This window comes from Danio rerio, chromosome 3 (assembly GCF_052040795.2).
Source record: "Danio rerio strain M-AB ecotype USA chromosome 3, GRCz13ab, whole genome shotgun sequence".
Classification (NCBI taxonomy): domain Eukaryota; kingdom Metazoa; phylum Chordata; class Actinopteri; order Cypriniformes; family Danionidae; genus Danio; species Danio rerio.
Window position 1 is genome coordinate 36,765,644 of NC_141023.1, and position 15,002 is coordinate 36,780,645.

Genomic DNA, 15,002 nt, shown 5'->3' on the forward strand with positions numbered 1-15,002 from the left:
TACATGCAGTCTTATTAGACTGTTTGGTTAGTAAAATAGGCTGACTTTTTTGCAAAGTTTGAAAAATTCCCTATTTCATGCTGTGTCTTTTATTGTTTAAACTGTAGGTGGGCCCAGGAGTTTCTGAATGAGGAAAACCAAGGCTTGGATGTCCTGGTGGACTACTTGTCATATTCTCAAAGTGACGTGCCGTATGTTTATGCTGTCATTTCCTATATAAACCATTAATGTCACCTAATATTGCATTAAGAGTTTGCATGTTCTCCTTGCATTTGCATGGGTTTCCTCCGGGTGCTCCGGTTTCCCCCACAGTCCAAAGACATGTGGTACAGGTGAATTGGGTAGGCTAAATTGTCCGTAGTGTATGAGTGTGTGTGAATGTGTGTGTGGATGTTTCCCAGAGATGGGTTGTGGCTGGAAGGGCATCCGCTGGATAAAAACTTGCTGGATAAGTTGGTGGTTCATTCCACTGTGATGACCCCAGATTAATAAAGGGACTAAACCGACAAGAAAATGAATGAATGAATGAATGTTTGCATTAAATGTGTCAGAAGATTTTATGACTAAAGAAAAGTTCACACTAAGAATGCTAACTAACTATTTGTTAACTGTCCACACCACATTCTGCTATACAAGAGTGTTCAGATCTGTCTTCTGCCACTTTAAAGATTCAAGCTCTTTATGGAAGAATTCATCATGATTGGTTGTCAGTGTTCACATTGTTCATCAATAGAATTCTGAACGTGATTCTACCAAAATTATCTATGCCATTATGGCTATAGGTGATGTTGACACTTCAAATTATATGTAAAGGGTTTTTAAACTACTTTATCATTGTGGTTATTGTTGTTAATGTGAACAATCCTTCCCACCATACTTTTTTTTTTTTAATGTTTAAAAGAAGTAATAGATGTCTAAAGATAGACGACTCGATTAAAACAAGGTGAAATTTGAGCAGTTAAAATCTTATAGACGTCTATTAGATGTCTATTGAACACATAATTACTTAGTCGTTTAAGTCTTTGATTCAGCCAAAAAGTGACTGGAAATCACTCACCACATTTATCATATAGCATATAAATAAGATCCCATGCTGATGTTATTCTCAGGTTTGAGGTGGAGTCTGTGGAAAATGGTGGCTCCATATCAGACAACAGGAGGATGTCAGAGAGATCGGTGGAGGATCTTGCCAAAAATGTCAACCATTCTGCCCCACACACGATGACCAGGGCAGCGCGTGCGCTCACTGTCCGGTCAGTCATCATTACAACAAAACATAGGGATTACAGGACTCAAATGAAAAACTGATATTAAACAGACGTGCATTTTCTCAAACTCAGTGTTGATCTTTTTCTTATTCTCTGCATTTCCTAATTAGAATAACGTCACTGGCACACAGCAGAAAAACTCTGCGAATTGCCCGACTGGCCACCCAGAGAGATGATGTTCACCTCTGCATTATGTGTCTACGTGCTATTATGAACTATCAGGTATCTCAAGACAGCTTCTCTTCTCAAAAGATAATTTTAAAACAACTTTGTCTGACTCATCTTTTTTTCCCAAACAGTCTGGGTTTAATTTAGTCATGACACACCCTAGATGTGTCAACGAAATCACACTTAGTCTCAACAACAAAAACCCCAGGTTAGTGTGCATGTGTTTTCCTTTTTGTGGTATTTGTTGGTTGTTTGTGGGTTTGCATCCGCTTATAGTACACTTCATCATGTTCTTCATAGGACTAAAGCTCTCGTCTTGGAGCTGTTGGCAGCAGTGTGTTTGGTTAGAGGAGGCCATGACATCATCATATCAGCTTTTGACAACTTTAAAGATGTAAGATGACTAGCATTTCACGTATGTGCATGCATTAAAACATTTAAGATGTACTCATATTTTTTTTCGTACCCGGTACCAGGTCCGTGAAATATCATTTACATCCAAATTCTTTTAAATTTAAAGGTCCTTACTGGCCCATTACCACCATAAGAGGTTCCGTTCTCTCATCAGTTGGAATAGAAAAGTGTTTGCACAGATTATGATAGACATTTTTCTTTTATCCTATGATTACTGACTAAATTATTTACAGCAACCAAGACCACACAGAATCTAAAAGTAACACTTTCAAATATGAGTTTACAAAAAAAGAGTGTTTTTTAGAGGGGGTTTTATAACACAGACAACATATACAATTATTTTAATAACTTTCAAAATGTGAAAAAAATGTGAATTTAAAGGGTTTTCTTTAAAATGATACCAAACTTTTTCATTTACACCTCTGCATGTGGATCTGGGAAGCTTTTGAATTTAAGTAGGCAAAATCCAGGCGGAAAGATCAAATTAGTACTTGACTTCAGGTAGATAAAAGACATATTAAGATAAATAATATCAAAATATCATTCATTTAAACTGTTGAAATATTTTGTTTTCATCTTGCACCTTCACTCAGTATATTAATGAAATAATCCATGTATTACCATTCAAAAGATGAGGGTTTAACATAGATTCTCGCAAATAAATCTTTTATCTTAATCAAGGATGCATTAATGCATTTTTGATATACATTATTCTTTCTGAACCTATTTGAAAATGTAATTTTAAATATTTTATTCGTGTGATGTAAAATGTAGGGATTATCAATGTTAAAACAGCTGCTCCCTATTTCATTTACACTCTTAAAAAGAACCAAAAAGTGGTTTTGGTTACACTTTCTTTTAAGGTGTCTTCCTTACTGTAACTATTCATTTAACTACCAAATAACAGTAAATAATTATACATATTTACTCTATAGTCATAATAAGTATGCAGGTTAGGTTTATTTACAAGTCATTAAGCATACTTTATTGTAGTTATTATAGTAATTACATGTAACATATATAAAAAGGCTGTGTTAAAATAAAGTGTTACTTGTGCTTTACAGTATGTGATGCCATAGAAGAAGCTTTTTTCAGTTCCTCAGAGAACCCTACAGTCAAATAACCTTTTCTAGTAAACATTTAGAGAATGATTGGTTTCTATAGATATTGAAGTTTGTTACCCATCAGTGGCAATAAAGCAACTTTTAAAATAACTATTATTATTGTGTTTTTTCCCAGTACTGGGTTGCAGCTGGAAGGGCATCCGCTGTGTAAAACATATGGTGGATAAGTTGGCAGTTCATTCCTCTGTGGCGACCCCTGATAAATACAGGGACTAAGCCGAAGGAAAATTAATGAATAATGTGTTGTCCTACCACTTTTTTTCCTTGGTATTTTTTGACGACTGAAAAATTCAAGCATTTGCTTGACAGAAACCACATGTTAAAAATCTTTTAACCAAGCAACTAATTTTGCCCTCATTGACTTAATTAAAATCTTTCTGACCTCAAAGTTTTGACCAGATGATACACAAATGATGCTACTAAAACCACACACAAATCTTCTATACTCAAGACTCACATAAACATTTCTGCAGCATACAATATTTTTCACATTCACATAACATTCACTTTCTTACAGGCTAGTGGAGAGAAGAACCGCTTTGAGAAGCTCATGGAGTACTTCATGCATGACGACAGCAACGTGGACTTCATGGTGAGTTCTGCCACTAATCTAATATGACAATAAGATGACAAATATCCTGCTTTTTAAAAATGTTAATTTGATCTTTCTCTTTACAGGTGGCTTGCATGCAGTTCATAAACATTGTGGTTCACTCAGTGGAGAACATGAACTTCCGTGTACATCTCCAATATCAGTTCTCTCAACTAGGACTTGACCAGTACTTAGAGGTCAGTCATGCGAACAGCAAATAAAACTAGTGTATTTAAAAATATATAAGCAAATGACATACAAGTTCATATTTGGATTTTACATATATACAACATTTGCAGTTGAAGTCAGAATTGTTAGCCCACTTTGACATTTTCTTTTTTAAATGTTTCCCGAAATATGTTTAACAGAGCAAGGACATTTTCTCAGTATGTCTGATAATATTTTTTCTTCTGGAGAAAGTCTTATTTGTTTTATTTCGACTAGATTAAAAGCAGTTTTTCATAAAAAAAAAAAAAAACATTTTAAGGTCAAAATTATTAGCCCCTCTAAGCTGTATATATTTTTTGATAGTCTACAGAACAAAACATTGTTATACAATAACTTGCCTAATTACCCTAACCTGCCTAGTTAACCTAATTAACCCGGTTAAGCCTTTAAATGTTACTTTAAGCTGGATAGAAGTGTCTTGGTAAATATTTAGTCAAATATTATTTACTGTCATCATGGCAAAGATAAAATAAATCAGTTATTAGAAATGAGTTGTTAAAACTATTATGTTTAGAAACGTGTTGAAAAAAATCTCCTCTCCGTTAAACAGAAAATGTGGAAAAAAAAAATAAACAGGGGGGCTAATAACTTGGGGACTTTAACTGTATACAGTATATGAACATAATCTAGAAATGTATGCTTTTATAAATATATTTTTTATATTTTTCAGTTACAAATACTTACAAATATATTAGCTATAATTGTATATTTTGTATGAGTTCACGTATGATTATAAAAGTATATCTATATGTAAAAATATATGCACATAGCCATTTTAAATATATTAAAAAATAAATGTTGCATATATGACTAATATTTTATATATCTAAAAATCCAAATATGAACTGTCATACACAGTTAAAGTCACAATTATTAGTCACCCTGTGATTTTTTTTTCTTTTTTAAACATGTGTTGTATTTTTTAACATGATTTTAGATGTTTTAAATGCAGTATGTATTTATGAATTTGCACAATGTCCTCATACAGTGCCACACAACTGTTTGTTTTGCATGTGTTTATGAACAGTCGCTTAAGGATATGGAAAGCGAGAAGCTGCAAGTGCAGATCCAGGCCTATTTGGATAACGTGTTTGATGTTGGAGCTCTGCTAGAGGATGCAGAGAATAAAGGAGATATAGTGGACCTTGTAGCAGATCTGCAGGAGAACAATGCACAGGTTAAATATGCTGTTCAAAATGCACATAATCATCCACTGCATGACATACTGTATGTGCTTCATAATGTAGACAATGTAGGCTGCACTGTCACTCAGAAGTCTTTAATGTATGTATTCTTGTGCTGTAGCTGACCGCCAGACTGCAGGAATGTGAGAATGGAGCACTGGACAAAATAGCAGAACTAGAGCAACAGCTATTGCAGGCAACTAAAGAATCAGCATTGCTGAAGGTACATTACTTTTGAAATGTGCACACTATCCATATTCCAAAATATCATTCAAGATTAGAAGTATTTAATAAAACATAGTTAGGGCCCAGATATCACTGTTTTCAATGGATATGTGTAGTATGGATCTGCGCATGTGTTTTTGTCTACACATATTATATTATATATATAATGCTGTCTGTGATTTCCTATTATGTGGCAAATAGTTCAGCAATATCTGTCCAATGCAGTATCAAAACACAGCAGTTGTAAAAACTTCCACACTTTTATTCATGTTATTAACAAACCATTAACTTAGACTTTTAGATCATTAACTACTAATTAGCTGCTTCTTAATAGTAAGGTAGTTGTTGGGTTGAGATATTGGGTAGGATTAGGGATTTAAAATAAGAAGATCATACTTCAAGAGTGCTAAAAAACAGGTAATATCTTTATAATTTGGCAGGTGATAAGACAGTAGTAAATGATGTGAATTGTTATTTGAGATATAGTGTTACCTATTTGGTCACATGTTACTTTAAAGTGCCCTTGTTTCAGTGTATTCATTTCACTACTGAGTAACAGTTATTTACATCTACTTACTATTGACCTTATTCTTCAATGCTGAAGTGCGCTCGTTTTTGCAACTGTTTTAGAACTTCCGATTCAGTCGCCAATGGGAGAAATGACTAGGAATAATTAACGTCAGAGAACGGTCAAACTACTTGCTGTACAAACAAGTGTTTGCATGACTATAAAGACCAAGTAGGATAAAATAATAATAAAATATCAGTTTGCAACATCAAGCAGCATTAGCATAGCGACCTGGTTTTAACATGTAAAAATTAATGGAAGTGAAGGAGACTAAAATCTCGAGCCAAAAAGATTCAAATGTCTGTGTCTGCTAGTACCTGAAGAATAAGGTGAATACAGTTAAAGTTAGAATGCAGAGCATTTCCTGCTTTGTTATCAAACTATTTCCTAACTGTAACAAGATGTGATTCATTGTTAAAACAGCTATCATAACATTATTTATCAAAAATGTGGACCTTTTTGGATTCTCAGAAGCTATATGGAAATGAAAAATGTAAAAGAGGAAACACTTTAGGAGGACCATTGTTATTGTTTACATCCCTCAAAATGGTCTGCACTATTTGAAATATCAAAAATGGCAATTAATCAATCAGTGTCTGACTGTATATCTTGTTTGTAACAGGAGAGCTTGCGGGAGTCCTGCACTCAGGTGAGCACGCTACAGCAGAGAGAACGAGAGCGAGAGATCCAGAGAGAAAGAGAACGAGAGCAGGAGCGTCAGTCACAGCCCTCACAGGTGGACAGAGAGAAGGGGAGTGAAAAAGAGTCCAAACTGGAGAAAAAACTCAAAGAACTGCAGGAGAAAGGCTTACTTCGACTGGAGCGCACAGTCTCTGGAAGCCTGGACATTGACGTCATTCCAGTCACCTTAGAGAAGATTGTAACTCAGACAGGTAAGAGCAGAAGGAGGAGCAAGAGAAGTTTTCCTTCTGGTTGTCATCTAAAACGAATGCATGAAATGAAATGATTTTCTCTTTAAATTACACTTATTTATTTGATGCTTTTATACAAAATGACTCGCATAAAGAAACAAAACATTTTACATGTAGTATATACATACATACAGAGGTTTTTTTGTCAAGCCCACTCACCTGTTTGAAGTACACTTACAAAGCCAACATATGCTCAATCTAAAAACGTAGTCCTATATACGTTTCTGGAGTACGCAAATTATGTAGCCAGAAGTATGAATGGCTGCATTTCCTCTTTAAAGCGAACGATATGGGGTAGTATGATGCCATTCCTTTTCGTGCTTACCAGCTGACCGATTACCTTCATATGGACAGCTTTCCTGCTGTTACATTTGTCCAGTTAGCACGTGAACTTAAGATGCAGAGAGGAGGGCTTTTTCTTTTTCTGAATTGCTTTTTAAAACTATCACTTGGGTTTAGGGAAGTGGGTGGTGAGTCAATCAGTACATTTTAAAACACTAGTGGTTGGGTTTAGGAAAGGAAGAGGGTGGGTCAGTCGATTGGTCAGTCAGTCCGTCAAACAGTCAGTCGACAGAGGCCTCTGGTTGATTTACGCGAGAACTGCCGGCACGAAAGGCACTTGCAAGAGAAAATTGAGATCTCAAAAAGTATACACAGCTGCCTCCAGAGGATTCGCAAAAAACAAAAACTGCAAAAAGCATACGTCCTGGGATGTATTTGATGCACTTCAGAAATGTAGGTACGTTTTCAGAATGAGTTGCACAAAGCACAATGTGTTCCCAGAAACATGGAGTGTTTTTAAAAAAAGAGTCTTGTACATCTGGAGAGGAAAAGAGCATGCCTGCAAATGAATTAATCAACCAACAATAATTTAACATCTATGCAATGTTTGCAGTGACTGTGCCCGATTCTGCTTCTCAAGCCCCACCCAGTCCGGCTGCAGCACCACCTCCACCTCCTCCACCCCCTCCACTACCTGGCGCTGAAGCACCTCCTCCTCCTCCACCACCTCCTCCTCCTTCTGGAAGTGGAGGTGCTCCTCCCCCTCCCCCTCCGCCACCTCCCCCTGGTGGAGGTCCACCACCACCCCCGCCTCCACCGGGCTCTGGGCCTCCACCTCCTCCTGGAGCTCCTCCTGCCCCTGGAGCTGAAACAGGTTAACAAACTCAACTTTATAAAAAAGAATTGCAAACATGCAGTGCTCAGCATAATTGATAAACCCATTTTCAAATAGAATATTTGTATGTACTTATATATGCTGAGCACTCTACACTGAGCCTGGTGACTGTATATCCATTTTTTCTGGTGTTTTACACAGGACCAAAGGCACGCAAAACAATTCAGACAAAGTTCAGGATGCCTCTGTTGAACTGGCAGGCTTTGAAGCCCAACCAAGTGTCCGGAACGGTGTTTAGTGAGCTGAATGATGAGCAAGTGTTAGAGGTAACAGCAAAAAATTACTCTCTTCCCTTTCCAAACCTGAGTGAAGTTCTTTTGATGGGACATAACAGAAGATTATGTTTTGTAGGTACGAAATGACACTCATATAACTCCTTAAGGCTTTTCACACTGTGCTTAACTCTGTGTTATAAACACAGATATAAATCTAAAGACCACTTTTAACCCTGGGTAGAGGAACATTTTACAGTTTTAGAACTGTTCTACAGAGCAATTGATTGGACAGAATGTCTGGCAGGAAGTGCAAAAACTCTTTTCAAATGAGTAGAATTAACTTTCAGTAAATTTACACTCATTTCATTTGATAAAGTTGACTGTTGGGCTTTACAGTGTAGCTTTATATTCAAAATGTCCATTCAGGAAAAACATTGACAGAGAATACAGAGAATATGCAACACTAAAGCTGACAATATGACAAAATCCAAATGAGAAACCAAAGGCAGTAAGTTTGTACAATACAAAACCTCAACATTTGGAGAGCCAAATTATTACCAGTGTGATTTGTGAAGATAACCCAGGATTCAGTTTTGAATTACCTAAGGACCTAAGGAGTCCCTACGTGTGGGTTAAACCGATATAAGAAATCCTCTGTACCAATTTCAGTGGGTTTACTTTACAAGAGTTTATATTAATTAGAATTAGAATTAATGTTTGCCACTAGAGGGAGTGTATTCACAACAAACAAAGGTGTAGTGTGGAGTCTCTATTACATCCCATGGGACTTCTGCAGAAATCATGTTAATAGATGAGTAGTATGTTAATTATCATGGTAGTATGAAGCAGAGTAGAGCTGAAAGCTGTTGAAGCAAAATGAGACGTTGAAGCAATTGCTAATCAGAGATGAGCTGGCATATCTCAAAAGCAGTGAAGCATTTATTATGCCACAGTTGACCACTTTCTATTCTTATGCTCATGAAAAAAGCAACACTGATTTATCATACTAAAAGCTTTTAAGGTTCTGTTGTAAAGTTGCTCTGTGCAGTCAAATAAATCACTCAACATATTACAGTGTCTTGTGTATGACATCATTAGAGACACAATAATAATTCATTACATTTATATAGCACTTTTCTGGTCAGACTTGGCCAGGATTAAACCCCTATTCATTTTCAAAGGACATCCTGGGATTTTTAACGACCACAGAGAGTCAGGACCTTGGTTTATTGTCTCATTTGAAAGACAGCACTCACTGAGCAGTATAGAGTCCTCTTCACTATACAGGGGCATTAGAACCCACACAAACCACAAGTTGAGTACCACCTGCTGGTCTCACTAACACCACTTCTGACAGCAACCTAGCTTTCCCATGTGGTCTCCCGTCCAGATACTGACCAGGCGCAGCCCTGCTTAGCTTCAGTGGACGACCATGTGAGAATTGCAGAGAGCTAGCTGCCGGTTTTGACATTGAATCAGTTTTTTTCTTTAGATAAAATTGCAAATTCTAACAAACATTTGGCATAATGTAAGAACATAAGTCAGCAAAATATTTACAGAAATAGCTCATACCCACCAGGACGCTTTTCATGTGCATATATCGTCAGCGTTTTTCGAGATTAAAACCCAAGATATTTACTCGCGCTGAACAGAAGAGTATGAACAATCACTCCTTAATTATGACAACTTTAAACTTCTGACACCTGCTTGTAACACAGAAGAAGAAGATTGTAATTTGACACATTTGTTGTTAAAGTTACTGGTGATTCGAACAAGCATGGTTGGTTCAAGTAGCAGTTTCAGCTCTAGTAATAAAGAAAGGATTATTGTTCACCAGTGCAATAAGCAGCTCCACGTTCATATCGCCTCTGGGCATCTTTATCAATGTACACTCACATTGACAGTTTTGCGCTTGAGCACCTCCAAGTGCTGTTTACTGTAACTTCAGCAGCTCAGTGCACGTGAACAAAAGTGCCTATCTGATTGGTGGAGAAGGTTTTGACGCGGTGTGTCAAACAAAAAAAGAAGCATGAGGAGTTTCTTAAATAAAGGCACTTGGCATTTTGTGCATTGGTGTGCATGACCATATTGGCACCTTTATTTAGTCACGAGGCGTTAAACATTGACGGAAAAAGCGAGCAAAAAGCTTCCTGTTGTGCATGGGCTCTTTACACTGTCTTAATGGTTTTCGGATATTTCAATTAAAGAAAAATCCTACATATTGTGCCTTTAATTGTGAAAAGCCTTATTGACTTTCATTGTTTGGACACAATTATTAAGTTTTTTATGTTCACCAGTAGAAGGAATGTTAAACATGTTTCGAACAACATAAGGGTGAATAATTGATAGTGGAATTAAACATTTTGGCCAAACTATTCCTTAATAATTAATCTGTCAGTTAATATACTGTAAATTCTTTAATCTCAGGCTCTGAATATGGATCTATTTGCGGAGCAGTTTAAGACTAAAGCACAAGGTCCCCCAGCAGATCTTTCTAAGCTCAAGGTTAAAGTGGCTGAGAAGGCCCCAACTAAGGTGTCCCTGCTGGAGGCTAACAAGGCCAAAAACCTTGCCATCACCCTCCGCAAGGGAGGCATGAACCCTGACAAAATCTGCACTGCAATTGAGAGGTATGTAGCCACTTGTGAACAGCAAACTGCACCATTAAAACAATCTGAACCGACACAGAAACTCTTCTCTCTCTGTTGTTGTCAGTTATGATCAGTCTCTGAGCTTAGACTTTCTGGAACTTCTGGAACGCTTCATCCCATCGGAGTATGAGATGAAGTTGCTCCAGAACTATGAGAAAGAAGGACGTCCTCTAGAAGACCTGAGCGAGGAGGACCGTTTCATCAGCCGCTTTGGGAAAATCCCACGTCTTTCCCAGCGGATTAACACTCTTACCTTCATGGGGAACTTTCCAGAAAGCATCAAACGCCTGCAGCCGGTCAGTTAACATTACAGTTAGGCTTATGATATACGATATTATCACAATAAAGACGTAAGCTGCAAAAAAGATTGTTAACTGGTATAATAATCAAAAATATTTACAGTAATGATTTAGTGGTCAATCATACTAAACACCTTTTTCTGTTCTGAAAATGTGAGGCGCAATGAATTGCCTTTTTTTTGTTGACAAGAAAAAAAGGAGTGCACTGTGCCAAAGCCCCTTTAAGGAAAGTCATTTCACTCGGCGGCCATCTTTGAAACGTCTCTTGGGCAGTATGTTCGGGCATTTTGTGTGAATGAGGAAACATCAAAGTCTCCAAAATTGCCAAGCTTATTATCAAATTTCATATTAAGAATCACCAAGAAAATTGAACAACAACCATGTATTTAGTTGATTATTTCTAAACGTTCGAATTACACAAAATTTGCAGAAACTCATGTCTGGTCCAAACCCCTCCCCTGGTTATTCGTCAGTCTATAGCAATCACTGATTGGCTCTTGTACTAGAAGGCGGGGCTTCATTCGTCATGTTGACCATTACCTTTTTTCCTACTCAAAACTATATAAGTGACACGTCTTGTGTAATCTATAGTCTTTGTGTGCACTTATTACTGTTGGTTGCTAGGCTATTACCAATTATCTAGGCTATTACCTATTTAGGCCTGCTGCTTTTTTATAATATTGTGAAATTCACAAATCATTAAGTTTGGATATTGGATAACAGTCCAGATAAGTCTGGATAGCTCAGAAACAGCGAGCACTAGTCTCTCCTCCATCTCTCTCCATCTTGACATCACAAACACTGCTGTCACTTCAACGGAAACCCCGTCTCTGCTTTCATTTAATTGGACAATAAAAAAAGACTTGACTGACTTCGCAAACTTTTTCCGCTCAGAATTGACATTTTTTCAACTGCAGGCCCACAGAGCGCAATGTCAAAAACACAAGTTATCCATTTAAAAAAAGGCACCACTCATTACAATACACCTTATTGAACAACTAGAGAACCACCAGCTTTGCACATTTTCCATGTCTCCTTAACCAAACACACCTAATTCAGATCATAAGCTCATTAGCAGAGACTGAAAGACCTGAAATTGGTGTGACAGACAAAGAAGACATCAAAAACATGCAGTGTTAGTGTTCCTCCAGGAAAATGGTTGAGAAACACTGACTTTATGCATTATTAAATAACAGTGAGAAATAACCACATTTCTTACAGTTACTATATTAAAGGGCACCTATGATGAAATTATAGGTGGAAACCTATAATCTGTTGGGAGCTATTTGGACAGAATTGTGAGCAGGTACACTCTCAGAAATAAAGGTATGTGAGCTGTCACTGGGGTGGTAGCTTTTTAAAAGTTACAAATTTGTACCTAAAAGGTCCATATTAATACCTCAAGGGTACATATTAGTACCTAAAAAGTACAAAAGTGTTTCTCTTAAAATTTGTAGGTACTATTATATACTTTTGAGGTACCAATATGGACCCTTCAAGTACAGATGTGTACCTTTTGAAAAGGTACCACCCCAGTGACAGCTTGTGTACCTTCATTTCTGAAAGTGTATAGTGTGTCCACTGTCATATTGGGGTGAAAATCTAATAAAACTCGTTTTGGAAATTTCCTGATGTTAGAATAGGGTCCAAATCCCTCCCATTTTGAGGCCCACCAATACTACAACCTGACTCTTTAAAATACAATCTAAAAAATTAACAATAAATAATTATTCATAGTATTTATAAGAGCTTCAGCCTACAAAATCAATAGTGTGCATGTTCATCATCACAATATCTTAAATATCATCATATATCTAGTCATTGTTTGTCTGTTGTACCCAACGTAAGGCATATGTTTTAATTGAAAACCTTTTTCTGTAGCAACTGGATGCCATCATTGCAGCATCGGTGTCCCTCAAGTCCTCATCAAAGCTGAAGAAGATGTTAGAGGTGAGTAGAGCACAATTGTGATCGTGAGATTTTAACGGTGCGCTGCTTCAGTGAAGCTCACTTGTCAATTTCTTGTCGGCTTCAGATCATCCTGGCCTTTGGGAACTACATGAACAGCAGTAAAAGAGGAGCAGCGTATGGCTTCCGTCTGCAGAGCCTCGACCTGGTGAGTCAGTCTGTCGGTTGTAACTTCAAGGGTGGTGTTTTTGAGTTATGCACGGCTTCGCTGTTGTGTTTGAACTGTAAATAACTGGAGAAAATCACAGGCCCAGGTGAGAGTTTGGAGAGCTCTGTTTGGATTTGTTTTGAGAGGCAGCTCACACAGAGACATTTGATGTAGAAACAAAGAAGTTCAGTGATTCTGAAGAAAACAGGTACTGAAACTTTTGCATGGGAAGAAAACATTTTCTTGCTGATCTCGTTTTGCTGAGGGGTTATATCAATAATACAAACTATAAATGTTATAAATTCATATTACAATTGTTCTCCCCAAGCCTTTCAAATGTCAGATTGCCTTGCTTTTTATGTGAAGTTTTTCAAACTAATTTCGAGAGGAGCACGTGATATGATTGACTGCAGCTGGCCACCCATCTACATTCATTAGTTAGCCAATCAGATCTATCCTAACTTACTATAAGTAGCCTAGCTAGATTTACTCCCTTATCTTCGTTTTCCGAAGAAACCCCCCTTCCACCACTTTCTCCTCCTTTCCTCCTTTACAAACGGGGAGCTCTCGAGAACCTCCTGATCTTGTACTACCCTCTCATGCTATATGGACCTGGCGGTAGCCCTGGGCTCAACTATCTCCGAGCTCAGGGTTCTCTCCCGGGACAGCATGTCAAACCTGCTAACAGTTGTCAAGCAATATCTAAGTGTGAACTCTTGAAGTATTTTTTATGGAATGCATATTAAACATCATGAAAGCACACCATTCATCAAGCCCCACAGTTATTCTTTAGTTAAATAAAAATACAGATAATTAATATGATTATTATTATTAAATAGCAAACATTTCTAGTAAAATGTTATAGTTTTGTTTTTGTTCTTTTTATTTTTTTATTTTATCTGTTTTAATTTTATTGCGTATTTTTTATATTTAATGAAATAATATTTGTATTTTATTCACATAATTTTAGTACATCAAGTTAAACTAAACGAAAGCTCAAGTAGTGCATTTTAAACTAGCTATTTAATCATTTTATTTGATTTAATAATAAGTTCATTTATTAATTTATAGTCAGCATATTAATAACTTTAGTGTTGGGACACCATGTATAATAACACTGATTACCATAAATCATCATTAAGTCAATAGTATCTTGAAAAAATGTTTAAAAATCTTTTAATAAATTAATTAAAAAAATATATATTTTTAAATAAATGAAAGTGTATCTCACATTTGCATTTAACCAAATCTTTTCAAAAACATAATAAAACTAAATAATCAAAATAGCCACCTACTGATGACATAGTATACAGTTTTAAGCAACACTCACTGTTTAGCTACTTTAAAATTAAAGTAATCTATTTAGTTACTTAACTCTTCTATTAACCTTGGGGTCAATTTGACCATATTCAATGTTAAACGTATGTACTTATATAGTTGATTTTTTTTTTTTTTTTTTTTGCTTCAGATTGAATGACTTTTCTTAATTTAATAGGGAAAACTTGGTAAACATAAAATTAACATAATATTATTTTTTTTCAGTGCCCTGTTCACATTTTGTAACATAAGTCACAGGGTCTTTTAGCTGTACACAAAAAAATTACTCATATTTGTTTTGGGTGATATTGAGGTTACGATAATATAGTTTGATTTTATAATATGCACAAAAATTTAATGCATATTAAAAATAAAAAAAACTACAAAAACAACAACACAACCATACCTGTAAACTCAGAAATAAAGTTTTTTTTTAAAAGCCATATTGGTACCTCAAAAGTATATATTAGTACCTAACATTTTTTAAAGGAACACTTTTGTACTTTCTGTGGTATGTAGTTAAG

The 15,002-nt window shown here is 36.3% G+C and overlaps 1 protein-coding gene across 1 annotated transcript in view; it reads left to right on the top strand.

Moving 5' to 3' along the window:
- The window catches only part of fmnl1a (formin-like 1a), a 36,884-nt gene that overhangs the window by 16,659 nt on the left and 5,223 nt on the right, over positions 1-15,002 (top strand). The window contains exons 6-21 of the mRNA XM_087244860.1: positions 108-191; positions 1,110-1,253; positions 1,379-1,490; positions 1,568-1,644; positions 1,737-1,830; positions 3,492-3,566; positions 3,653-3,763; positions 4,822-4,971; positions 5,100-5,201; positions 6,394-6,664; positions 7,599-7,859; positions 8,022-8,146; positions 10,523-10,725; positions 10,811-11,042; positions 12,927-12,995; positions 13,081-13,161. Coding sequence (XP_087100986.1) covers positions 108-191; positions 1,110-1,253; positions 1,379-1,490; positions 1,568-1,644; positions 1,737-1,830; positions 3,492-3,566; positions 3,653-3,763; positions 4,822-4,971; positions 5,100-5,201; positions 6,394-6,664; positions 7,599-7,859; positions 8,022-8,146; positions 10,523-10,725; positions 10,811-11,042; positions 12,927-12,995; positions 13,081-13,161 — 2,191 coding nt within the window. The remainder of the gene's footprint in view (positions 1-107; positions 192-1,109; positions 1,254-1,378; positions 1,491-1,567; positions 1,645-1,736; positions 1,831-3,491; positions 3,567-3,652; positions 3,764-4,821; positions 4,972-5,099; positions 5,202-6,393; positions 6,665-7,598; positions 7,860-8,021; positions 8,147-10,522; positions 10,726-10,810; positions 11,043-12,926; positions 12,996-13,080; positions 13,162-15,002) is intronic.